Source organism: Ammospiza nelsoni, chromosome 13 (assembly GCF_027579445.1).
Source record: "Ammospiza nelsoni isolate bAmmNel1 chromosome 13, bAmmNel1.pri, whole genome shotgun sequence".
NCBI classification, from domain to species: domain Eukaryota; kingdom Metazoa; phylum Chordata; class Aves; order Passeriformes; family Passerellidae; genus Ammospiza; species Ammospiza nelsoni.
In genome coordinates, this window is record NC_080645.1 from 8,636,754 (window position 1) to 8,664,655 (window position 27,902).

The 27,902-nt window shown below is 41.5% G+C and overlaps 1 protein-coding gene across 1 annotated transcript; it reads left to right on the forward strand.

Moving 5' to 3' along the window:
* The first annotated feature begins 2,598 nt into the window (after positions 1-2,598).
* GPT2 (glutamic--pyruvic transaminase 2) lies at positions 2,599-27,884 on the forward strand. Its single transcript, XM_059481191.1, has 11 exons — positions 2,599-3,280; positions 13,337-13,426; positions 14,868-14,976; positions 17,710-17,843; positions 19,775-20,018; positions 20,741-20,820; positions 21,376-21,512; positions 22,222-22,396; positions 22,831-22,986; positions 23,993-24,105; positions 25,344-27,884. Exons 1-11 carry the CDS (start codon positions 2,954-2,956, stop codon positions 25,432-25,434), a joined length of 1,656 nt encoding a protein of 551 aa, XP_059337174.1. The 5' UTR covers positions 2,599-2,953; the 3' UTR covers positions 25,435-27,884.
* The last annotated feature ends 18 nt before the right edge of the window (positions 27,885-27,902 follow it).

A 27,902-nucleotide genomic window follows, 5' to 3' on the forward strand; every position in this document is an offset into this window, starting at 1 on the left:
GGAAAGGCTTTGTTTCAACCCATTTATTTCCTGTATGCTTTTCTAAGAAATTATCCAGACTATTGAACCCCAGTTTTGCATATATTTATTCCAACGTTCTATTAAAACCCTTTTGGCTTGTGCCAAGTGCATTTGCAGGTGTGGAGCCTCCATCCAAGGCTGCCCTGTGTTACACACAACCCAGCAGCCTCACAGAATTTGCAAGCAAGGTCTGAGGGTTGCTTGGCTTGTCACCAGTGCAGGGACAGAGATGTCAGGGGATCTGTGCCTTTCCTTGTGGGGGATCAGAGGGAGACTCAGGGCAGTGCTGGCTGGACTCTTTGTGCTGTGCCAGCTCTTTCTGGGGAGCGGGTTGGGGGTGGAACAGCAGCGTGTGGACCAAGAGCAAGGGTCAACTTGTGTTCTTCCCCCAGCAAAATTAGTGTTTCCAAATTACAATCCATACTCTGATCTTTAATAGTCTGGGGAGCATTTCAGCCTTGATTTCTAAGGAACCATGAAATACACTTGAATTAAGATACCTGGGAAATCTACTTGTATCCACTGAATGTAAATATTAGAATTCAAAATAATTTGAACATTTCAGTTCATCTGATAAAAGCTTACTATAAAATACAATGTGGTTTTGTGGTAAATCCAACCTTGACATGTCTTACCACAGCTTGAAATATTTTCTTCTGAACTACTTTTTATCAAACCTAGAAAAAAGGGACATGACACTATTAATTATCAAACTGCCAGATTCAGAGAGCACTCTGCTTTCCAGATACACAACTGATGACAACCTTAAAAGTAAAATGTCAAAACATACAGGCACCAAAACCTGACATTTCAAAAATCAAAAAGGCTTATGGGAAAAAAATCAGATGCAATCTCCTGGAACAGCTGCGGCGGCTTCAAGTAAACAAAAATGGACTTCTTGGAACATGAATTTCTAACAGAGCACTCCATTGGGTCATTCTGTGGGCAGAATTTTGGAGGCAGGACAAGCAGGGTCAGAAACACTCAACATGGCCTTCACAAACTGAACAGTAAACAAGAAAAAGCTCTTAGTAAAATCAGTACAACGATTGGAAACAAAAAACAAATGAGTTTTCTGCACCACCTCGAGAATGTTCCTTCAGCACAAAAAAATTCCATCTCTGTTATTTTTGTTAACTATGACTTGACTAAAATCCTCAAGCAGCATTTATTTTAAAATTAGCACAAAGCAAGTGCTGAAAAATATTGCACTTGAAATAAACTAAGAACTGGAGCAAATTACTAGTGAAATTAAAGACTATGGCAAGCAGAAGCTTGTTAGGAAGAAGAAATAGTAAAGACAGAAAAAAAGCTAAAGACATAATTGTATGTAATGAAATAAAATCAGATACACCAAAAGCAGCTTCCTTGCTCTTCATCAGCCGAGGAAAACACCAAAACAGAACAGAACCCAAGTCTCACACCATCTAATTTAGGCACCTAAAATTAGGAGATGGTTTGTCATATTCTAAGTGGCAAAAGAGAAAGTAAAAAGAAGGTTCTACAAAAACAATTCACAAATAAGGCTGATTTACTGCCCAGGCTCCTACTCAGGGAGGTAACATTAGGTCATAGGAATATTCCTGAGTGAATGATCCCTTATTCCACTCTCTGAGCACAAACAAGGAGCCTCTTCTGGGCACCCAGGATGGGTAAAAAAGGGCCTTCTCCTGCCCAGCGGCAGCAAGGAGAGAGCATTTACCTCTCTCCCCCCCGAATTCTGCTGCTGTTGTATTTCATGGCAGACCTCCAGTCATTTGCTATGAAAGCTGAACTGAACCCGGGAGATAAAAACATTTTCATCATCTGGAAACAATGAGGAAACTGTGAAAGAGGACTGGCTCGTTCCTGCGGGAGGCAAGGATCAGGAGCAAATGCTCCCCTGGCAGGGTGACAGGGTGAGGGACGGGGCTCTGGCGCTCGTTCAGCCTCGCTGCCTGCCCGGCTCTAGAGCCGCTCTCCAGCAGCCCCGCAACAGGTGACCGAGCCCCGGCCGAGCCCAGCGCTGAGCCCACGCCCGAGCCTATCCCTGAGCCCACGCCCGAGCCTACCGCCCCGCACTGCCAGCGCAGAGCCCACCGCCCCGCATTGCCACTCCCGAGCCCACCGCCCCGCATTGCCAGCCCCACGCCGGCTGCCAAAGCAGCGCAGGCGGCCTTTCCCCCATGGACAGCGGAGAGCCAGCGTGGGCAACGCTGCGCTCCTCGCAGCCAGGGCAGAAAAGCACACCCGGACAAAGGGAGCGCTCTGTGCGCGGCCAGGCGGAGGCACCGCGGGCTCCAGCGGCAGCGAAGCGCTCCCCAGCACCGAGAACACTTGGCTCTGCCGTTTCCTTAGGAAAATCCCCCGCACTTGCCCTGACCCCGGTTCCCCCCGCATCCCCAGCAGCGGGAGCGCGCCCCGCCCTGCAGACAATGCGGGAGCGGCCCGGGGAGGCCTCTGGGTGCGGTAGTTCCCTGCCCATCACCTGATGCCGTGGGCAGGCGCAGCCGGGACTACAGCCCCCGGCAGGCAGCGCGCCCGCAGCCCGGCTGGTGCAATCACACCTTAGCACGCCCCGGGGCCGGGGCCAGCGCCGGCTGGGAAAAGGATGGGTTTGCCCGGGACTCTTCCAGAGCACTAGCGCGGGCAGCTCTGTCGGGGCAGGGGGCTGCAGCGCTATTCGGATGCAATGGTGGTTTCTATTTCTAATTCTGCTCCTGTGGTGGCATCGCAACGCTGCAAGATCAGTTGTATCCATTGCAGCTAAGTTTGCGGGATCTGGACATGAGAGGATCGAGCGTGTACGTGTAACTGTGCCAGCCCTTCGGCATTTCTCCTGACCGCACCTCCTGCTCGCTCGCATCTGGCTAGCGCCCGGTTCCGACTACAAAACACCCCGATCCGCAGCACTTATATCCTTCATCTGGTTTTGGGAGCTACCCGAAGGACCATGCATCGGTTTGTCTTGGTTGCCAGGCAAGCTGCGGCACGGCTGTGCGGCCGCGGGCCGGGGGGCTGCCGGGGCGGAAGGACGGACATGGCTCTGCGCTGCGCCGCTTCGCTGGCGGCCGGGCGGCAGCCGCGGGGTCCCCGGCGGGAGGGGACGGTGCGCTGGAGCAGCGCTGCCAAGGCCTCCGCCGTGAAGATCAACGAGAAGGCGAGCAGGGAGAAGATCCTGACGCTGGAGTCCATGAACCCGCAAGTGAAGGCGGTGGAATACGCGGTGCGCGGCCCCATCGTTCTGAAAGCCGGGGAGATCGAGAAGGAGCTGCGGAAGGTGAGGCAGGGGCGGCGGGGCGGGGCAGGACAGGGCAGGGCGCGCTCCCGCAGCCGCACCGGCTCTGCCCCGGGCGCTCCTCCGCCGCCGCTCCCGGCTGGGGATGTCGCGGGGCTCGGCGGGGACGTGACACCCCGCGGGGCTGAGACGTGACCCTGTGGAAGCCTCGGGAAAGCGGGAGGCACCGCGAGTGCCGCTGCAGGGCTTCCTACCCGAGTTAAAAACTCTCGGAGCACAGCAGCGTTCTCCCCATCCCATCCCTCTGCTGCCCCGAGCCGTGGCCGGACGCGCTGTGCCCGGCCCCGCTCCGCTGCGGCACCCCCGGCCCCGCGCCCCTTCCCACGGGGGGCGGCAGAGGCGCGAAACAAAGGAACCCTCCGGCCGGCTACTGTTTATCCTGTGTCACTGGCTGCCTAAGGCAGATACGGGACACCCCCATAAAGCAGTGTTTACATTTCTCCGGCCGCTTTGACCCCTTGCTGCAATCCCGTGTCCTTTGTGTTATACAAGGGGGTGAGTGACCAGCTTTCATCATACTGATAGAGCCTTTGAGTCCTTCGTGAGGATTTCAGAGATCCTGCCTTGGCCGGGGCAGGAGGCACCGGGCTCCTGACAGGAGAGCTGGCCCGGCTCTCCAGGCACTGCTCTGCTGCCTCACCCAGCGCTGCTCTGGATCATCCAAGGAGATCACCGAGAATGCTCCTTTTTTCTTTAGTTGCAGAAGTTGAGGTGCCCGAGGACAAACCTTCAGAGCACAGGCACTCAGTAACGCTGCCCAAAGTTGTAGGCGGTTGGTTCTCTTTAGCAGATCAGATAATAAAGCAGGTCCTAAGGTTCTGGGCCAGTATGTGCTAAATAAAGCATCCAGATCAGTCAGTGCTTATATTTTGTTCTTCATATTTCTTTCTTATTCCTTGAGTATTGAAACAAAAGATGATAAAAAACCCTTAGCAATACAGACATGGCTTTTTGCCTCTGCTGTTCAAACCACAGCTTCCCCTCTCATCACAAGGACACACTTCTTTTTGTTTTGATGAAGCATCTGGCACAGTAGTTCTTCTGTAATTTTAGATATTATTCCATGCTGTCACTGCTTTAGAGAGTCTTTCTAATGCTTTATTACAGGTACTGCAAGACCATTTTCATTAGTTCATGTAAAGCGCTTTGAATGAAAACGTGCTACAGCAATTCTATCCATGAGAGTAAACTGGTGATTGTCTGGTCTTAGTGTTACTTGTTTCCCCTTGTTTTAGAAAGTGAAACATTGTTTTCAGTTCACTGTAGTATATGCATCAACTAGTTATATCTAACTTAATAATTATTACAAATAGCTTCTTTTTTTTTTTTTTTAGAATTTCACTTTAAAGCTTCAAAATGGTATTGAAGAATTAATTTTGGAACATCTGTTTTGATTTTCGCCTCAAAACTTGTTTATGAAGGTGTCATTGTGTTTATGCAACTAGGTTCCCTAGTGGATGTATTTACCAGAGTATAAAATCTTCCAGTGTTCTCACTATGTTTGTTTTCAAGTTAACATCACAGAGCAGGAGATATTACTTGACAAAACAAATATAAAAGGCCCTTCACAAACTCCTCCCAGCTCCCCTGCTTACTCCAGTTACCAGCTGAATCACAGAAAGAATAATCTACTGTGCACTTTTGAAAAAATATAACAGCAAATCATTGGTATTCACTTCCTTAAAAGATTTTTCTGTCAGTTTAGTGTTGTGCTTACTTATGTGGCATTTTCCATTTAATTTTTTTTTCCTGGAACTAGTCTCATGAAATAATGTTTGCCATTGATAATGGCTACCAGCATTCCTAGAGGTGACTGTGCTTTAACACAAGTAAGGCAAACAAACCTCCCAGCTGGCAGGGAAAGAGGACAGAATTACTGCAAAAGCTCAGACAGTGTATCTGCAGAGAACACTAATCAACTTCAGTAGAAATCCTTTACTTGCTTCCACACTTCTCAAGTTACTCATTCCTCTTTTCTGAGAAAAATACTGTTATTCATTCTCTTGTTTAATCAAGCTGTCTGCTAAAGCATACAGTGTTGAGTAATACCTAGGTTCCTTATAAGTAAAGTATTATAGGTTATCTAATTATCTATTTTTTGTGTGTGTGTGTGTCTGAAATTTAATTCTGTGTGCTCACACATCAATGGCACTTCTTTGTTTCCTTTTTATTAAGTTGTACAGCTTTTTCCAGCCCTCTCAATCTTAGCTCACAGGGTTAGCCAAGCACTGCCAGCAGAATTACACTGCTGGATAATGGGAAGAGGATGGAGTGGTTGCCACTTCAGGAAAGAGGAAGGAGATATTCCAAAGCATCTCTAGATCCACGGCCACTCTTCACTACCAGCAAGAATTGCCCCATAACACTCTTCTACATCTGGTGGGGGAGGAGCTTTGCACAGGCAGGAGAGCACAGGATCCCTGATATGAGATGGAAGCACTGCAGTGGCTGGGAGTAACAAGAACAGGCAGGGGTGAAGCAATGGCAGTAAATCTTTTATCATCTTCGGCCCAGATGCCTTTAGGTAATTTGTTTCTGAACTAAAAGCACCCTAAATGCAGCAGCCATTGTATATAATCAGATGTGATAGAGGGTTTCCCTGTTTAAACTTGGTTCCATTTGGTTACTCTTCATACTTGTTAATACTCATAGAACTGTTATGGAGACTATAAAACAGCTACTTGAAGCTGTTTGCACAGTGTAAGCTTTCATCTTCCTTGAGGTTTGTTCTGCTGTCTCAGATCCCAACCAGCAGCTCCTCTGTTATTCTCTCTGGCACTTGCTGCTTCTCTATATTAACTGCAAATGATCACAACAGGAGCTGTAACTCCACAGTGCACACAGAAATAAGGACTGAAATGTTACTCAAGAAGTCTCTGACTGGACAACTGAAAGGATATTCCTTAAAAGAACAAATAAAAGTGAGGCATTAGTTTTAGCTCTCGTGTCTGGGACTAAGCCAATGTAAGTGACTAGTAAAATAGTCACTTAAATTAAAGCAGATTAAGATTGATTGCCCAATACAGGTGGGGCATGCTGTACCTGGATTTCACAAGTTTTGTTGGCTTGTGTCCTGTATTCATCTAGGTAGAAAATCAGGGGTTTGATCTTTCAAGATGGAAATCACTTGCAAAATCAGTGATTGGATTACTTTCCTGAGCCCTTTTTTCAGAATTTTGAAATTTTATTCATGCTTTGAAAGTAAAGACCCCTTTTCTCTTCCTTTTTGCTATTGCTAGCAATTAGCTGATTCTGACTTATTAAGATGACAGAAAGAACGAATTCCAACCATTTTCCTTGGTGTTTCTGGCAACTGTTTAAAGCTAGAGCACAGGCATATTTTAATAAATTATTACACTCTAAATAGAACTCTATCAAATAAGACTTTTTTTCTACCCCCTTTGTATAGACTTGCTAACAAATGGCCACTGTATCAAGTATTGACTTTAATTACATTTCAGACTAGAAATTTGCTCCTGAATACAAATTCAATGCAGGAATAAAGCAAGGTCTGAGAAGAGCCCTTCTCTTTACCTAATCAGTAATGACAAACTAACTTATCTTTACCCAGGTAGGACACATACCTGATTTGTTGCTTTGCATTCATGCTAATTTTAACTGACCTTGTTATGGACAATCCCTTCATATCTGTTACTGTGACATTTCACTTATACACTCCTTTTCTCCCCAATTCCTGATTGGGTTTTACATAATGTCAAGTTCTGTGTTAGGTTAGGCTGCCTTACATCTCCTGGCAAAGTGTGTGCATATCAAACAGCATTTCAGGATCCACAGGTCAGCCCAGGTGACATTGGAAACGGGGCCTGGCCCAGTGTAAGGCACACAAGGTCCTTCCAAACTTTCAGGCTGCTGAAAGGGAATTGTAGGGTGGAAAGGAGGAGAGGGAAGGAGTGCAGGGATATATTGGTAGCATGTAGGGAGTTCCTTCAGATAGCACAGGTGGGTAGCACATCCCAACCCTGGGCCTGGAGCCATGGGCCTTCACTGGCATTATACAGTTTCTATACACTGAAGGCCCTATTTTTCTGTTACCTTTACAGCAAAAGGTTGTACATTCATCTCCTGTGCCCACGCTTTTCATTTGCATAACTATTGCAAATAGGTTCCTGTTTCAAGTTTATTCAAGCCACTTGTTCACTCCCTACATTGCTATTTAAACAATAAAACTATCAAAATCCTTCTGCTTAGGTAACTGAAATCTCAGGCAGCTTCTGCTAAAGTATTTTGATTAAAATACTGTAGAGCTTTTTCTTTTTTTTCCCTCACTAATTCATCAGACTTTTAAATTGAATAGAAAAAATCTGACTTAGAATCCAGCCTTAATTGTGAATGTGAGTTGACTGTGTCCCTGGGAGTTTTGGAAAGATAAAACACAATTTAGACAATGACATGCAGAAATAGAATTTAACATGCCAAGAAAAAGAGACAAGATTGACTGGTACACTCAGTAATGAAAGATGTTAAGCTTAAATTACCATCCTATAATTTTCTGCTTTGAATACGTGACTGTGTGCACACGAAGGAAGTATCTTCCAGGCAAGAGCATCTGACCTCATTAAGACAGAACTGTTGTTCCTCAGTTGTCTGTACATGTTGCATACATAAGTGACTCTGTAGTAAAACCCATGGTTTTTAAGATGCCAAAAACTACTGCAGATGAAGGTGAAAGAAAACTGGTTTCAAGAGCACAATTATCAAAATCATATTTTCAGAAGCTCCCAACCCACAGAATCCAGTTTTTGATATTTTCTGGTTGAATACATTAGCAAAATTTATTCTAAAATAGACCTTTTCCAGTAACTCTCCAAGTTAAGAGGGTCTTAATGTCTAATGACTTTCTAATGAGCATTATTTTAATTCTGTCATTTCATTCTGTTATGAAATCTAGTGGTTTATATATATAGGCAAAAATTCTGAATGCAAACCCACTTTGATCAATGTGTCAGGCAAAAGTAACCTGAGGACAGGTCCTGTTCTGTAATCTCTGAATCAGATCTACCAATTAATGGCCAGCCCCACTGATTTTCTCATGTGATATGAGGAGCATGCAAGTTATCACTGCCATTTGAAGTCAAAATCCAGAAATTGCCTTCTCCTTCCTCCCCAGTTCAGCTCATGTCAGCTTGAATTATACAAGCATAATACAAACTCAAAGCCTTACTCCATGGTAAGCAGGTCAGGTTTATTTTTCTGCTGTGAGCTGTTTTAATAAAAAGATTGGAATGCTAATTCAGGTCTTCAGGTCCCTATTAGTTAAGGGCCTCTGGGCAGTGCTTTCTTGGTCTCTTGAGAGGAGGAGAGAAAAAAGCAAACAAGTAACTTGGCTACTACAGCATAGATCTCAGCTATGCTGAAATGTTTGGGTTTGCCAGCTCTGATTGTAGAGCTTGTTTGTGCAAGTCACAGCAAAAGCAGTCTCAAGGAAATAGTGCAGTGTTTCATAGTGTGATGTTGTTGCCTGATACCCATCAAGAGGAGGCACAAAGCCATGGCAATGAAAATGAAACAATTGGGAGCAGCCAGGAGCAGGCAAATTCTGAAATTCAGAAATAGCTGTAATACCACAGTTCTCTTCTGGGATTAAAAGCAGCTCACATTTTCGTGGCCTCCTCAAGGGAACTCTTTTCAATTCTTTCCTATTGCCATTACCAAATCCACACATGCTCTCCCCAGAGTGATGGCTTTCCTTTGAAATTTGCTGAAGATTTAACAAAGACAGTGTCAGGTCAGTTTGGACCATTCTTTACTCTTTCTGGGCACAGTGGTATTCTGCAGTTTGCCAGCACTGTCAGATGGTCCCTTTGTAAAGGGAACCTCCAGGTACACTAAAACTCCTAAGAGACAAAGCAGCTCCTGGCAGGGCATTGCCCTCATGGTAGTTCTTAGGGGTGCTGTATGTTCTGGCATCACATTGGTTCTTTGATCAAGTAATTCTCCCAACACTTCTTCCATCATGACTCTCCTTGAGAGAAAGCTCATAATTTCATACTGTTCTCCTTTCCTGATGGGTTTCCTGAGGCTCTGGCGATGCCTAGGGGAAGAGGAAACTTCCCCAAAGCTGGTTAACTGCATAAAGATTTCTATTGACTTTGTGCCAATGAATTCTAGTTCATGTATAAAAATCCCTTCTCCCAACTTTGCGTGATATTTAGATACAGTTGTTAGAATGATTGTGTCTGGCTTGCTTCAGGTTTCATCAGGTTTCTTAAAAGATGCATTTCCTCTAAAAAGAGCAGAGAGACTGAAGTAACAGTTGAAGAAAGTAATTTCCAAAGAGCATATTCCAAATCCTGGAAGATTCTTTTATTCCATTAAAATCCTTTCATTATCCAGTAGATGGCTACTAAGTACTATATGTTTTTATATTTTCTCTCTTACATGTGGAGGTGAAAGATGGCTTCTATAACTTTAAAAAAGGGCTACTATCATGGATGTGTTTGCTGCCCCTGTCAGAGGAGTGGCAGGAGCCTGGCCTTGTTCCGAGCTGAAGCTGAATCACGTTGTGAGCACAGCGTGAGGTGCCACCAAAGGCAGGAGCTGGGGCACAGCTTGTTTTGTAGGGCTGGGCATTCCTTCTCCTCCTTGATGTGGTTTATACCCTCTTCACAAGGCAAGAGAATCAATCTGGAACCTACTGCTCACGAGTTTGTTATTAGAGCTCCTGTTATGCAAGCTTCCCTTTTGCAGAGCTCTGCCTGTTTCAGTGCAGCCAGGCTGCCTGTGGAGCGCACCTTGGCTGCACCCAGACAGAGGCCATGGGACTGCAAATGTGCTGGGGATCCCTAGAGGAGAGCAAAACAACTCCAGTGGCCCAGTTCCTGCTCCTTCTGTGTGTTCCTTGGCTTGCAAGGACATAACTTGTCTCAGCTCAAGTGTGTTGTTGACATGGTTAAACACTGCTCAGCTTTCTGCAGTGAAATAAATCCATGACCTGTTGCAGCCCTTTTCCTGCTGCTTTACAGTTTGATACTGAGGTTATCAACATCACATTCACATTTCTTCCTTTCATACAGATCTTTCCACAGACCTTCCAAAAAGTATTTGGCATAACCCTCCCCTTGGATACCCACACCCATCACCCCAGGAGAAGCCTTGACACAAGTAGCTGGTGGCTGATGCTGCTCTGTCTGAAGGGTCTGAGCAGGATTCTGCCTTGAGCCCATCTGCACAGTCTCAGGCCCTGTCTAGACTCCCCTTGCTGCCAGCTCCTGATAGCCCTGCTTTGGGACTTTGACCCATTAACATTTAGCACTTGTTCTTGCCTGTTGTTGTTTTCTGTTCCTTTTTTTGAAACGGTAAGATGGGACTTTTTGTCCTAAAGAACTTTTAAAGATTTAAGAACTTGTTTAGAACTATTTGTTCTATATTAAATCTAAGCAACTTCTGATACTCTTTTTTTTTTTTTTTTCATAGAGAGACTGGAAATCAAGTAATAGAAAAATACTAAGTGGCTATAGCAATTTTTGTACAGATTTCACTAGGAGAGGATACAACAAGTCTCATGAAGACAATTCTAAAGCTGAAATTAACTCATTGTCAGGGAAGGAAAATACTCCAGTTATTTAAAAGCATTTCTCTTTTGAAAGACCAAAAAGACAACAGTTCTTGTAGCTGAGATCAAGAATTACAAATTAGTCTAGAGAACCATGGGCCTTTAAGCCCAGGTGGGAACTGTGTGTACCACACAGAAAATGCACAATTCCTTCTCTAACCAGATTTGATGGTGACAGAACTATTGTGTATGGTTTGCTCTTTGTACCAGATCCATCATGTGAGAAGCAAAGGGAGTGTGGAGTTTGTACAGTAAGTGATGACCCTATACTTGCAGTGATGGCAAAACCACTGAGTTTGGCCCTAGTAAAGATATAAATGGAATCAGTGCTAATAAGCTCCAACATTATTTATGATAAATGTGACACAGGCACCAAAAAGGTCTGTTACCTTTGTTTTAAAGGCTGTACCATCATAAAAACTCCAAAAGTACATTATGAAATGCCTGGTACCTTTCAGCATTTCACTAACCAAAGAAGCTGTTTTTAAATTGCAGAGCACAATAGTATTTGTGAGCAAAAAATCTAATTAGTCTAATGTAAGGTATTTCTATTATTAGGGAGTTGGTTTGTTTTGGTTTTAATCTAATAAATCGGAGTATTTCTATTTCATGTTGCTGTTTTCTCAGACTGCCTAACTTTAGGCAAAGAAAATACCATTCATATTCCTTAACAGATTTGTATTACTTTGCAAATCTAGTGAAAACCAATTCAATTTGCTATAATGACCAAATGCAACCAAAATACATGGGAATTTTTCTTCATTTCAAGCAAACTGAATTTGTTCTTCTTCTACATACAGCTTTCTCTTCCTACTTATTTTTGATTAGAATGAAACTGTGTTGTGCTGTCAGTGGCCCCAGATAGCTTGAAGAGCACACATTTTAGCTGTTTACATTACTCATAAATTACTAAACTTCAGCCTCAGATAAGTGTAATGTCTATCTGGCATCCCTATATCTAATTTTTTATTTAGAGCTGAAATGCAGCTCTTAATTTGGGGGCTCACTTAGATCAACAAGTATAAAAGCAAATTACTTGTTGGACTAAGTGTGTCACTTTCAATTATTTTGAGTGAACTTTTTATTTTTCAATTGCTGCTAAATGTAAGGCCATATAAAATTGACCGTCTGAATCAGGATCATGTAAGCCCAATTGTCTGGTCCTAATGCCATTTCCAACTACATCTTTACTTTTAAAAGAAATCCCCCAAAGGCTCTCAGATATACAATGGACTGGATCCATCCAGTGGGGTAGTGGGGATTGTGCAGCCTTGAACCTCCAAATCCTGGCATACCTGGGGATCTGTATCCCTGCTGACTGCCTGTATTATTGTTATTTCCACATCTGGCTTCTGGGCTGCCATTGAAGTCCAAGTCCATAGTCCATGGTGGAAAAGCAGAAATTAGTTCAGGCTTGCCAGCTACATATTTTATATCCAAATCCAGTAATTGGTTGTAAATACATGGACCAGGAAGAGGCTTTCTGAGTACATACCCAGAGCAAGCTGTTATAGGTAATTTTCTACAGAAAACTAATCAGTCTGATTTTGTAGTTCCTTAGTCCATGTGACAATTCTGTCACTATTAGGATGCCTCCCTACTACCTCTTAAGTATACATTAGAACAACTCTACATTTATTATTGCCTCTCTCACTTACTCTTTTTGTAATGTTGGCCTTTACTTTCAGTTATTTTTTTATTTAAACCACTGGTGGTTTTTTCAATCAGTCAGTGCCTAGCCTTTTTTATGCCCTTATTTTATTTTGCTTTTTAAAGAGCTGTGATTGCTAATCAACATTCATTAACTTCTTTCCCTATGTTCTCATGAGGTATTCAGTTTCTCACAGGAAAAATGGCTGGCTGTTCAGATTTTGGAGACTAGGAAGCTTTTAAATATTCATGGTGATTATTTAGCACTTCTGTTTATCATACAGAGCCTCACTAGGATATATTTTGTGAAAAATCTCTACATGGAAAAGTGGGGTCATCATACAAGGAATACTTAATCTAAGTATAAAATAAATAAGCAAGAATTATCTCTACTGTTTTTACTCTCAAAGAACTAAAGGTCTTGAGGTTTCTTTTATTGGTGGATATTTCTCAAATATCCTCAAGTCTTTTTAGCTTCTTGACTCATCCATCCCTCCCTTAGGTGTCTCAAAGAAATTGCTCTAATACTCACAACTCAAAATGCCTTTTTTTTTCATCTTTTCTGCTTCAATATGTGGTTTCCAGCCAAGTCAGTCTCTTACTTGCAGCTAGCAGAAAAATAAAAGCCAGCCTATCATTTAAAAATCTGTCACAGTCAACAAAATTTCTGTAAACCATTTAAGATTTCCTGGCAGTGTTGTATAAGAAATACATTAAGCTTTACATTAAACACTGTAGCTGTTACACATGACAGATACTAAAAAAGAATCTTCTACTACAGCCCTAACAAAACATTCTGAATGGTCCCTTTCTAGGGAATCAAAAAACCCTTTACTGAAGTGATTAAAGCCAACATTGGAGATGCACATGCAATGGGACAGAGACCAATCACCTTCCTCCGTCAGGTAAGGCTACTATAAAATATTATTATTCATTTTTTATTAGAATGCCTTAAAGCTGTCTGATATAGGTATTAGTATAATTGATTCTCTAGATGCAATTAGGCTTAAAATAGTTCTTTTGTAAAGAATTGTAAATGTTCATTTCTGAGCCAAAGTCCTATTGTTTGCTGGTTGTCCTCTTTTAACACAGTAGCTTTCCTTAGTTCCCATATCATTCCCCACCCACACTTTTTCCTGCCACTTCTGTGTTATCAGTCGGCACATTCATTATCAATAATGCTCTTCAAGAAAGGAAGTGGTTCTCTTTAAAGAAAAAAAACAAAAGCCTTTCTTCATCTGAGAGAATACTTCGAAATCTGCACGTAGCTGGGTTCAACTACTTGTACAGTGTCTCATTTTGCACATTTTACCTCTGGGCAAGCTAATTGGTAGGTTAACTTTTAGAAAAGATTACAACAGAACTCATATTTGTATATTATTCCTAAAACACAAATAAGGTTAAAATGAGTATTATCTTATTTACTGAGCATCCCTCACACTCTCATGTAAACTCCTCTGTCTATAATAATGTGAATTCAGAGAGTTCCAGGACAAACTGAAGCTTTATCAAGCTGAGGGTCCAGATGATGAGATTATAAAATCAAGCTATGCAGCAAACTAGGGAGATCTGAGCTTCTTATAAAGTATTCAAATGTATTACCTTTCTCCCCATGACTGTGTGCACACATGGATTAATTAATTGTCATTGTCCCACAAGATGACAACAGTCTGTCCACATTACACCATTTAAGCATAAAAATGAGAGAGACTGGAATAAATTAAGCTGATCTCAAGAGAGACCTCTCAATTCTTTGTGTCTTACATTCCTTCATTAACTTGGTTCTGATGGGTTGTGTTTCTACTTTTACTATGTTCTATATCACCACTTCTTTTTTTAATTAAATATTTCCCATTAATTCAAATCAGTAAGAACTGGAAGCTTTTTTGAGGAAAGATTATTAGAATATGCCACTAGGACTTCAAAATGTGATTGTATTTCTCAGTTCTGCTCCATATTTAAATTCTTGATTTCTTGTCAATAAAAGTGGGCTAGTAATACACAAGGTGTGGAGGATAGAGCTGCTTAGAGATAACATAGGAATAGTTAACTGTGCTTTACTGTGTTTGCACTATGCTTAGCTCACCTGGAATCTTCACTGTCTGTAATAAAAATAGTTAATAATTCTAGAACTGTTTTTATCAGCTTAACTTGGAACCTGATAAGATATTTTCTCTTCTGTGAGAACAACCCTTAAAAAAAACAACTGCAAACTTTTCATCATTAACCTTTGTTTTAAATTAGCCAGTATTTGTGATCTTCATTTCCAAGGAAAGTTAAGATAAAGTTAACTAAGTTAAAATAACTAATGAGAAGTGGCCAATTGACATGTTCTTGGCACTGCAGGTGGTGGCCCTGTGCACATACCCAAACCTGCTGGACAGCCCCAGCTTTCCCGAGGACGCCAAAAAGCGCGCCAGGCGGATCTTGCAGGGCTGTGGAGGAAACAGCTTAGGTAAGGCTCTGCTCTGGTGTTAGGAGAACACAGCTGGTTCAGTATCTGCAGCTGTTCTGGTGTTAGAAAAACACAGCTGGTTCAATATCTGCAGCTGGTGGGGGCAGGTTTGCAGGCGGTGACCAGTGGTGCAGATTTTTGGTGGGACTTGTCCCAGAGCAGAGGGTGAGGGTTATGCATCTATGGAGCCCTTGCCACAATAACATCTAGGCATAACTCTGAATGGAATGCTGAGGATTTTTGTACCAGAAAGAGGCTCTGTTCTGTTGGTATGACACCTCTTAATCCAGGGCTCTGTGTCTCCTACTAAGACTAGGTGGAGGGTTTTACAGTTTTTACCTTCTCCAGTTTTTCTCTGCCAAGGAGCCACTGTCCCTGTAATGCTGGTGTCAACAAACAATATGTGTCCATCTCAGCTGATCCAGTGCACACTCTTAATTTTGAACCATCAGTTCAAGTATGTTTCCTGGGGTATCAGAAACTCAGGTACCAAGGTGATAAGGAAAGCTACACTCCTGAAAGTCTTTTACCTTGCTGAGATAGTTTTAACTGAAGGTGTCAAAGCTCTATTTCTCCAAGGTAAAATAACTCTTGAAAGAACTGCAGAGCTCTGTTCTTCAACCACTGTTCCTACAAGAGTGCACATGTCATATCCACATAAGTCCAAACTTTGCATATTCATTAGAAAGGAAATGGAAGAGACAATTTCTTTCTCATCTAGTGTCTGTGCTGCCTACCTGTACCTGCCAAATGCCATGAGAATTTCTACTCTGCAGATACTGCTACAGCTGCTGGGTGCAGCAAAGAATCTGGCACACTTACCTTCTTTCAAGTAGGCAAACAGTGACATTTCAGAGGGCTTATTACAGTAATTGGCATATTTCTTAATCTTTGTGATTGTAGTGCCTATTTGCACTGGTATATTTTGAGAGTAGGTGCTATGAAACTTAATAAAATAAACAAAACATAAACAGTAATTGCATTAACAGCATTTCAAGCTTGACAACACAGCCTAATACAGAATGTGTTTTATCTTCACCTTCTTTGTATTGGTTTGTCTTTTAATGTAGACCATTAAAAACACAATGTCAAAACTGACAAGTTCCTCTAGCTCAGTGGATCCCTTTCCTGTCTTACTTTGGAACAATAAATCCACATAGTACTGTTGGCACGTAGGAGTTGCTGGGGATACATTTGAATTTTGACTCAGTCTTTCTTTGTAATGACTGTCTAATTTAGGGATGTGGAAGGAGTTCTCAGAATGAGCAGTCTTGACCCCTTGGTGCTCCTTTCCCCTTAAGGTCACGATGGCATGGGACACCACAACCCCGTGTTATAAAGAATTCAGTCTTGCATAATATTTCAGAAATGTGTTCCTTTTTTCAGAAGATCACATATTTCCCATAATTTCTGTTTGCTCAGTAGATTCTGAGGAAGTAGGCCTGATACAATTGCAGTAGTCAAGTAAGATGATAATTCTGAATACACACTGTTCATTTCAGTGGCTAAATTTGGATTCTGGATGCTAAATGTTTTGAAATTTGAAAGAACAACTGTACCTCTAAATTCCTGACAACTAAAACCACTGTAGGCTTTACTGATGTGCTGTACTGGTTTCTGCCCCCTGTCCACCAGAAGGACAGCTAAGGTTTATTCTCCTCCTTTAACAGCATCCTCCTGGCTGTGGTCAAACACCCGTGTACAGACCCAGTATACCTTCTAGTCCTGTAAAAGTAAATGTTTGGGACATCAGGGAACTCTGTGCCCTGAATCACCATTTTATCCCATGCAACTGTGCAGTGCTTGCAAAAGTTCTCTGTCTTTTTAAATCATGCTTTCACAGAAGTCCTACCAGGCAGACTACTAGCAGATAACAGAGTGATAAGAGTTAAGTCAGGCATAATTATTCCACTCCACCCAACAAGCAAGGAAGATTCTGCAGCTTCCTGACAGTGTTCTAAAATAGATGTACACTTGTCTCTTGTTTGTCCATCAGTCTTAGGCTTCATAGCTTGAATTCATTCCTCACCTTGACCCAGGCTTATTTTTACTCTTTGTTTGTTGCACATTCTTGGCAGTGATGCACACAGGCATCTAACATCTCATTTTATTTATGATTATTAGTTGTACTCTGTAAACTGCACACGAGACTGGGGAGATTCTAGACATTTCTGCCAAAAAGTGGTTGTGGGGGAAGGAGAGGAGCAGTTTGGGATTTTTTTGGTTTCCGACTGTGGGAGAAAATGATATGTTATTTTCATGTTGCAAATAACCCTTCTATTTATCATGGATTAAAAGAAATTATTTTCCTTTCTACTGCACATGCTACCTCTGTTCCTTGTTCCCATTACTTAAACAGCAGTTTGTTTACATTCAGGAGTGCTTCCAACACAAAGAAAGCAACTGAAAGATAGTAAAAATGGGATTGTTGTCCCAGTTTGCTAAGTAGGCTTGAAATCATGCTTTTTACCAATCCAGCATGTTTTTTTGTTTGTTTGTTTTAGTGATGCTTATTGTATTTGTTTCCTTCCAAATTAATCCTTTTGCTCTATGAACAAACCAGCTCCCTTTCCTACTCCATGGAAAAAAAACCAAACCCATCCTGGGGACCCATATACATATGGCTCATATATACAAACTACTCCATCCAATACCAGCTCAGGAGTTTTGCTATTAACAGAAAATCTGATGTCCATTGCACACAATTCTCATCTCATCCTGTATTTTACACAGGATCCTACACTGCCAGTCAAGGTATAAATTGCATCCGTGAGGATGTGGCTTCATACATTGAGAGAAGAGATGGAGGGGTTCCTGCAGACCCAGATAACATTTACCTCACCACCGGGGCAAGCGATGGCATTTCTGTAAGTGCTAAATGAAACCTGTTCCTTCTTGGTACAAACTGTATCTTATCAGTTACCTCTGCAAATACAGATCCCTGATGAACCTCTGGTCTCATGAAGTCCTGGGAGTTTGGTCTGTCAGACAAGGAAGCCACATTCATTGAATATCCAATCCTGTGAACAAACCAGTGTGGATGTCAGGAGCCAGCTAAGAAGTGTGTGCAAAGTCTCTTAGCATACATTAAATTGTAACTTTCTGTAGAGGTAATACGAAATGAGCTACAGGTGCCTAAATATAAATGTAGAAGATTCAGTGCATTCAGACTAAATAATGGTTGTCTCAGTAGTTAAGACACATAAACATTGAAGATTAGAGGGTATCAGTCAGTGAAAGAGGGAAGAGAGAATGAACCTCAAAGGTGAGAACTCTCAGCTCTTCTTCCACGTAAACTCTGCTAGTGCAGATCAATGCCAGTGAAAATCCCAAAGATTTGTTTCTGTTTGTGTATTTTAGTTTGTTTGAGAAAAACTTCAGGTTTTGGGTTCAACCAAGGTTCAAAGATAAGTTTGTTAAGTTATTCAGTTAAGACAGGAATCCCAGTCTCTGCTCCTTTGCACAGACACGGTTCCTGACAGTGCAGCAGCAGTTTGGCTCTTAGAAAGGCAGCCTTTGGCAGCGTGTCGGGAAAGGTGGATTTTTAAAGGACATCTAGTGGCAGAGCTCAGAATGACAGCGATCCGGCAGGAGCAGCTCCCCAGAGCTCTGCAGGCAATTGGCTTTCCGGAGTTTCTGACACTGGCAGCTTGTCAGGAATGGCAGCGCAGCACAGCTGGTCTGCACCGTGCCGATTTGATTGCACCACTGATGTAAAGCCAGCGCTACAATTCATTCTTTGGCCCTTCTAAAGATAAAACAACTATTGTTTCACACCTCAGGGGAGAGAGGGTGTTAAGGAGTTTTTAAATATGCATTTGGTCCTGATTATATGTTTTGGATGCTTGGTATTTTTAAACTCGTGGTGGGTACAAAATTATGTTGATTATAAATCATTAGCTTAGCAGCTGAGTATGTGATGAGAGGCACAGAACAGCAGATTTTGTACTAGAACCACAAAGAAACCAAAGGATACTGCTGCTGAGAGAAAAGATATTTTTGGGTTTAGATGCCAATTACATGCTGATAAGGATGCTTCCTTTGATTGCACCTGTACTTCAGAGTTCTCATGTGGTTATAAAGGCAAGAAATCTCTCTGCTTCCTGCTCCTTGTGAGCTGTTTTATTTAACTCACATGTAAAAAGCCTCCACATCACACAGACATGGAGCACAAGGAAATTGTCTGTACTGACCCTAGCACAAACATTACCTTTCTGCCTGTATCTTCTGGGCATAAGCTACGTATGACTCTATTTCCGTCCCAAGACATGCAGACTTTGGTCTGTTCTGTTACTTGAAAATGAAAACATAATTGCTCCTGATGTAAAACAGGTTTCTTTGTTGCAAGGGAGAATCTGCACAGGCCCCAGTTCTAATTTCTGGTTTTATTTATTGGTCTCTTGTGGTAAATGAGATAAAATGAATGGAAGGCAATAAGCAAGAACTAGCTAAAGCTTCTTTGCTTACAACAGGGCACAGCAAAAAAATAATGATCTTGATATTCCTGTTTCCAACTTGCCCACTAGCCTTGTGCTCAGAATGTTTTTTCCTAAATTTTGTAGTTGATCAGGCATGATCTTTGGAAGTTGTGACATGAGAGGATTCCATTAAGCTTAGACCATCCTCACTCAGCCAGTAACAACTTGAAATAAATAACTCTCTTGGACTATCTGCTTCTAGGACAGAAATCCACCTTAACTCTACACTTTTTAAGGAAGTTTAATAACTGATTCCAGAGAATATTATTAATTCTGGTGCATGACCTTTTTTATTTTTTTAATTCCTGCTTTTTCCCCAGGCAATTTTAAAGATCCTGATCTCAGGATGGGGCAAATCCCGAACAGGAGTGATGATTCCTATTCCCCAGTATCCCTTGTACTCAGCAGCCATCTCTGAACTGGATGCTATCCAGGTGAATTACTACTTGGATGAAGAAAATTGCTGGGCTCTAAATGTGAATGAACTTCGCCGTGCCTTGAATGAAGCTAAGGCATATTGCAACCCAAAGGTCCTCTGCATCATCAACCCTGGAAATCCCACAGGTCTGTAGGAATTTTCTTTAATGAAGGAGTTTTAAGACCATTTTCTTTCCTTTTTCATTCATTTGACATTGCAGGCAAGTCCTAAGTACATACTAAATATGTTGAGCTGAATTCCAGAGATCAGTGCTCTAAGTAGGACAGACTTTACTTTTAGAAACATATTTTCAATGTCCTGAAAGGAGGGAGCAGATTCACTTCACAGGATCCCATTTGAAGCTGCTGCTTCCACTGAAGTTTTCCAGACCTGCGGAATGACTTTTGGTCACTTTTGGTCTTTAGGAAAGATCTTGCCTCTGGCATGGCCTGTAGCCTCTTGGTTTCTGAAGGGCAATGACTGTAGTAACTCAGAACTCAGTGACAAGCCTCCCTCAGAATTTAGCTTTTTGAGTGGTTGAGTTGATTGGTGAGAAGCCAGCTCCCTCCTAACCATGATGCATGGGAGCATTTACAATTATTAGCTATACACAGAGTACTCTCAGTCAGTCCTTGATTGAGTACTGTATCTCACACTCCCTTTGCTTGAGAGTTACCTTGTACCATAATTCTTCCAAAGGTGCTCCTTGATTTCATGTTTAGTGAACTGAATGCTAAAGTTCAATAGCACTTTTCTGAGGAAGAGGGATATCTTCTTAAAAAGTTGGTAATCTAAGTAGGTGTGGGTGAAAAGATTTGTATGTGTACACTCCACTAACTTTCTTCTTGCTTTAAAAATCAAACTACAGGACAGGTGCAAAACAGAAAGTGCATTGAAGACGTGATACACTTCGCATGGGAAGAAAAACTTTTTCTTCTGGCTGATGAGGTAATGAAATAATCTGTTCTCTCAAAAGCACAGCTAGGGGTACTCATATGAGGTACAATTTGTTCCATGTGTGGCAGTGGTATTTCTTAAGAACAGGGAACAGACTCTCTGTTGTCATATTAAGACATGAAGAGACGTGCAGGATTCTTAATATCAAAGGATCAATATAACAGGTGGCTTGATCTGGGCTTGAGCTAGAGAGAAAGTGTAGGGGACACAAGGAAGAACTTTGCTGGAACAGACCTAAAAACCTACATGGTGCTCAGACCACTTCAAATGGAAGAAATAGAAGGAAAATAAATTCAAACATACAAGTAAAGGTTAAATCATCCAAAGGAGCTCGCTGTTCTCCAAAGGCCCAGCCTTTAAGTGTGGTCACATCAGATAAAAAGTATCATTACAGTAACTAATACTCAACAAAGAACCTTGTGTCTTCTAACAGCTTTGAAGTTTGAGTGTAAGGACTGTTTCTTCAGTTCAGATCTGCCTCTCTAAAGGCCGTGTTTTGTCCTTAGTTGGGGGAACAGAGCACATTAATGTCTTCTGACTGTTCAGGTTTACCAGGACAATGTGTACTCTGAAGGATGCCAGTTTCATTCCTTCAAAAAGATTCTGTATGAGATGGGACCCGAGTACTATAACAATGTTGAGCTGGCCTCTTTTCACTCCACCTCTAAGGGATACATGGGCGAGTAAGTCTGATTTAGTTTTTTTTTATTTCATCTTCCTCATTAATCTGGTGGGACAGCGCTTTCATATTACTGACCTGAAGGTAATCCACCATAATTAATCCTCTATTAATTTTAACTAAAGACTATTAAGAAAAGAAAAACAAGAAAATACTATTAAGAAAAGAAAAACAAGCACAGAGTAATGGATTAACTCAGTGGTTTTTAAAGTAATAAGCATATTTATTTCAGACACCTAATGCCTCAGTCCCAAAAGGTGAAATCCTACAGTCCCAATCTGGACCTGTGATAAAGGAAAATTGGCCTCCAACATTCAAGGGAACAGCTCAATAATCACTGGGATATTACAAATGTTTGACTTTGTTTTTTTGAGGGGGAGGAGGACATGGAAGAAAAAGAATTTTTTTATTAAATGTATGCTGCTACAGCCATATGCTCTTGTTCTGAAGATTAAAGATCCATGTTAATTGTTAACTTGCCTACCAGGGAAGCTGCCTGTCCACCTTTATCTCTGTATGGGATACTAGGACTTAATGACATGTCATGCAGCTCCATCTTAACCCATATCAGTGTGGCAGCTGTTTCAACAAGCTGTATCTTACCTATTGTGAGATTCTCATCAATTGTCTTTCCACTTCTGCAATCATTTTCATTGTTTTGTTGTATTTATATACTTGAAGTTAACCAATCTCTTCTGTTCACTTTGCAACAGATGTGGCTACAGAGGAGGTTACATGGAGGTCATAAACTTGCACCCAGAAATCAAAGGACAGCTCGTTAAGCTGCTTTCTGTTCGCCTTTGCCCTCCAGTCTCAGGACAAGCAGCCATGGATATTGTGGTGAATCCTCCAGTACCTGGAGAAGAATCTTATGCACAGTTCATAAAGGTCAGCAATAACATGCTTGTTCTTTTGTGCATTTCACAAACCTACCCTAAGTACTGGGAACTCAAATTATGCACAGAGACCAAAGAGTCTTCTTTTGTTTCTCCTATCAAGTCAAATCAAAGGGTCAATTAAGATGAGCTCTAAAAACAGGCAGGAGTGGATGCTGAGGAAGGAGACTGTAAAAAGAGAGCACACAGATAGAGACTTCTGCAGGTTATTGTCTATCTGCAACACTGTAATTGTACCCTGCTGAAGCCTTTTTGCACTGCTGTTTTTAAAAGCACAACTGGAATTTAGAACATTGTTTGCTCTAACAGCTCAGCAAAGCCCTACCAGTGTTTCATTTGGGGAGGGCCTTTTGAAACATCATCATTTCTCCTGGTGTTTTATTGCTACTTGAAATGTGTCCAACTGAACACCTTCCTTTTAAACAGGAGAAGGAATCTGTTTTGAACAATCTTGCCAAAAAAGCCAAACTAACAGAAGACATGTTTAACAAGATCCCAGGAGTTCACTGCAACCCCCTCCAAGGAGCCATGTACGCTTTCCCTCGGATCTTTATTCCTTCCAAAGCCATTGAGGAAGCAAAGGTCAGTGAGCCATTCTCACCCCAATCCATTTCAACCTCCTCTCACCTGTGCCTGCCACTTCCAGTGATGAACTTTGATTCCAGAGATGGAGAACAAAAGCAGTATTTCATGGGCTGTGTATGATCTGAAAGATGACATGATCTTTATTTGAAGAGAGGAAAAGAGAACAGATCATTTCATCCCAGTGCTGAGGCTCCCAGGCTGAGTGTCCCCAAGGATGTTGGTGTTTAAGTCACACAAGTAGCTGGCCCTGTGCAGTTCCAAATTGCTGCCCTTGCCTGGGTTAAGGGGACCAGCATGTGTGAGTGGCAGTGTGCTACTGACCCTGCAAGAGAAGCCCCATTCACCAGGAAGGGAAAAGAGGGCTGGAGCTTTCCTTACAAATTTCACCTTTTTGCCTTTAGGACAGTAACCTATGTTAATAAATGATAAGTCTTTCTGTTCCCAAGTAGAGCTCTGAAACCTAATTTGTAATATTCATTTTCATTAGCACAGCTGAGAACAAAAATAGGGCTGTTTTTCAGCTGCTTATTTGATTAGGTATATAACCTGTACATATTTAAGAACCTCTCATAGTTATTAATCAGGGGACTTCCTAGGTAGCAGATTATTCTGGGGAAAAAAATAGTAACTGCCAACAGAACTGGAACACACAGTTCCCAAATTAATTTAATCTTATCAAATGTCAGTGCCTTAGATTTTTCCAAGTACAACTTTCAGACTTCTGACAAAAGTTACTAGCGAGTCAAGGGGAATAACAAAATTACCTAAACCCTTTCTTTTGAAGTGAGATTTTGTGTAAATTCTTCAGCCCTGTTTCTCCATGAGGTGCTGTTAGTTAATAGTGTGAACTGCCCCATTAGCATTTGTTCCTCATCTTCCTTAGGAAATTGAATAAGAAACTAATAATGTAACATTATGTTTCAGGGGGAAAAAAAGCAATCATGAAATTCTATATATTAGGAATATTTTGACTTCAATAATTCTGAGGCATCCATTCCCTTAGGCTCACAAAATGGCACCTGATATGTTCTATTGCATGAAACTTCTGGAAGAGACTGGAATATGTGTTGTACCTGGAAGTGGATTTGGCCAGAGAGAAGGAACCTACCATTTCAGGTACAGTTTCTGTCTGTTTAAAAGCAAATTAGCAGTAGTAAGCAAAGTATCATCCCAGTTATTTCTCTTCTGATTAAATGCAAGAATTTTTATATCAGTTTATGTTGTCTCAGTTTCCACTGGACAGTTTCTGTGAACTGACAGCAAGGTCAAAGACCTGGTCTGCTAGATGAACTGTACAAGTTTTTATGGTGTTTTCACAGCTTGCTGGCATAATTGTATACTGTTTTTACATACTGGCATTTGAAATGCCTTCTCCAGGAATACAAACAATTCTAATAGTTTAGACTTTAATTTTAAAGTTGGCTCTGGAATTACAAAAATTGCCCTGCTTTCTTTTGGATGGAGGAGGGGGTTAAGCTGTGTTTCCATATGGGAGAAACTGCATGACAAATGCAGTATATTCCCTATAAATCTGCTCCTTAAACACTCTGTATAACTTTACCAAAACAAGATGTTGAACTAAATATTCTAGTACCAAAACTGTTGCTTTTGCTTCCAATAAACAGAACTTTGCTCCAGCCAATCCCCTGATAGCTAGAATTTAGCACAGAATTCAGCATTCCTCACGCTGTGCTGTGTTGTTTCTGTGTGTGAAACCACAAAGCAGAGGGTACCTCTAGCCCTGGCAGTGGTGCAGCACAGCCAGCTGGGTCAGACCCCTGGGGAAACCTAGAGAATCCAGGGAAAACCTAGAGTCCATTCCTGCACCAGGGTGGGAAGGCCATTGTGTTCTGTGGGCCTTGCAATCCCACACCCCATGGGATTTTCAGGGTGTGCAGAAGAAGGGAAAAAGGGACTAAAACCTGCAGAATGGGATGTTGCATTGTTCCAGTACTTCTGAACTCAGGTTTCAATTAAAGAAAAAGAAATGTACATTTGCTTGTAACTGACAACTCTTAAAGCTCAAAAAACTGGGCATAATTTGGTATAAATGCCCAATGGTGGAAACTGAGTTGCTGTTATTTCTTGCTGATAATCCTCTACACTACTCAAAAGAAAATAACAGTTCTTGAATTCCTGTATTCTAACCAGTAGAAACAAATTGCTGTAATTTAATAGTATAGTTCAATTAAAGTATAAATGCAAAAAAAGTGATAATAACATAAAAAGATGATAAACTTAATGTTACTTGCTGTGCCTTGAGATTGATCAAGATCTGTGCAAAGATCACAGTTTTGTTTATTGTGAAGATAATATGGGTTGGTTTTTTTATTTCTTTAAATATTATTTTTCAGAATGACCATTCTTCCTCCAGTAGAGAAGCTGAAGATCCTACTGGAGAAAGTGAAAGACTTCCACATAAAGTTTCTTGAAAAATATGCATGAAACTACTGTGGCTTTTCCCCCCTCATCCCCTCCCCTTCAAGGCAAATGCAGACAATGAACAATGATGTGCTGAGAATGTGCTGTTTATCTAATTCAACTAAATTCAAAGTAGATAGAACCAGACTCAGATACTCCTACCACTTATTGGACTATTAAAGTTATGTCTGGTGTAGAAGACATTGTTACACCAAGTTTTTTTTTAAGGGGAAGGGGAAGAATGTGAAGAAAACAGTGAGAAGAAAGAGTCAGTAAATGTTTTTGTGCCTTGATTGAAAGTTACATTTGTGAACTTTTGACTCAATAGGTTGGGAAGGGAATTGCTCCTTAAAATTACTACTGTCATGTGGGTTGTTTTACAAAACAGAAATGCCAAGTTCAATTGTTTAGATAGGAATTTGTTTCCCATCTTAAAATTCTACTAAACAAAAATCAAAACTCCTACATTATAGTTATTGCTTGGTTTAGCTTTTGTTGTTTTTGTTAAGTGTTCTCCAAACCTGATCAAGCATGCAGGGACAGTGTGCTTATTTAAAAAAATCTTCAGCAGATGTGTACAGATACCTTTGAAATTCTGCTGAAAAGAAATCCTGCCATCCCAGCACAGCTGGAATGGAATATACAGTTTTGATCAGAGGAGGGAACGTGGTGTCTGCTTGAACAGTATTTTTATGAAATTGAAACATAATAAGGAATACAATCTTCTTCTTCCTGTGCTATTCAACACATGATCCCAGCATAAGAGCACTGAACACTTCCTGCCATAGCAATTCCAGGAGTCTCCTGTTAGCCCACATCTTTTATACACATGGAACAGAGTAAGTTAGTGTCTCAAAGCAGATGTGAGTACAGTGTGTCCTTTCAAGCAGGGTAAAGCACAACCCTTTCAGAACCACTCTGTCTGTGGGGAGCATTTGTTTGGAACCATCCCACAGCCCCTGGAGCTGGCCAAAATCCAGCTGGAACTTGCACAGACTGACACGTTGTTACCAGGAGAAATGCTGGGCTGATTTCTAATGAAGAGGAAGGGATTTAAAGGAAAAAGTCTTACACCAAGCATAAAGAAAATGAAAGTACAGCCGACACTTAAATCTTCCACAGTCCTACTGCTGTCTGAACGATCCTGAGTGCTTCTCAAAGCCCAGCTGAACAAGGTGGCAATCTGGGAGTACAGCTGAGTGACTCCACTAATCTCTGCCAGCTTCCCTGCAAAACAAAGGACAGCCTCTGTTCCTCTAGAGCTGGAAGCTGGACACCTTCTGCTAGCTCTGATAAAGGGCTAACAGAGCTTTCACTATTCAGATGTGAAAGCATTAGCATTTGTCAGGCTTAGGCTCAGCTGTTACAGAGCTTATTCATCAAGAATATCACATTCAATCCAGTCATTTATTTTAAGTTATTATTTAGAAGTAAACTCATTGTAATGTCTACTGGCACTTTGTGAGGCTGCTGTTGTAGCTGGTCCTGTGCTGATCCAGCTTACTAAAGCCAAGGGCTAGAGCAACACCACCCAGATAAAGCTGTGCCAATTTCTCACGTGAGGAGGATGGGATGCTGCCAGGAACTGTCCTTGCCACAGCAGCCCCTGTCTGTGACCCAGCATTAGCAGGGCCTGAGCTTCCCACAGCTCCTTGCTGAGGCCTGTGAGAAGAATTTATTCCTCTCAAGGGCTCACAGGTTATAGATGAAAATGGCATGGCTGCTACACAAAGCTGCTGTGGAGGATTGGAGAAAAAATGATGTTTTCCTTCTCAGAGCAGTGCACTTCTGGGAGGAGAGCACACTGAGAGCACTTGGGCTGCTACATCCATTGACAAACACAACCTGCCAGCACCCAGCACTTGGCATCTTAATATGCACTAATAAATAAAACAAACCCAGAGAGCAAAACCATGGGAGGAGGTCACAATAATGATGTGAAAATAAGACAAACAGCACTTTCCTGCTCTAGGAATGTGTCCAAATCAGATCTGGCTTTGGACTCTTAATGCAGTGTAGATTGAAACTAAGGTCTAACAATGGGAGTTAGAATATTTTTTATATTTTTGTAACTACAGCTTTTTCATGGGGTAGTATTTGTAATCTAATAAGTCAATAGATTTTATATTTGCCTTGCATTTGCACCTGATACTTCTGGAAAAAAATGTAAAGGTTTACAAGTTTATAATGATAATTTACAGGTGTGAAAGGCTTTTTGTTTTAAGTCGGGACAGTAATTCTTACACTTTTGAATCAAAATATAATGGCATAAACTGAGTTTTTTCTAAACATTCTATTATGGTGCCTTTTCTGTTTCTGACATTATAAGGGATAACAATTTATTCTTGATGCATCTCATATGGAAGGGTGGTGATTTCTATTGTCCATCCACAATATTTGTATGTATTGTGATAAGGTTAATGTGCATTTTTGTGGAACGATCCTGTAAACCTAAGACAAAAAGGTTTGCCATGTCTTTGAAATATTTCATT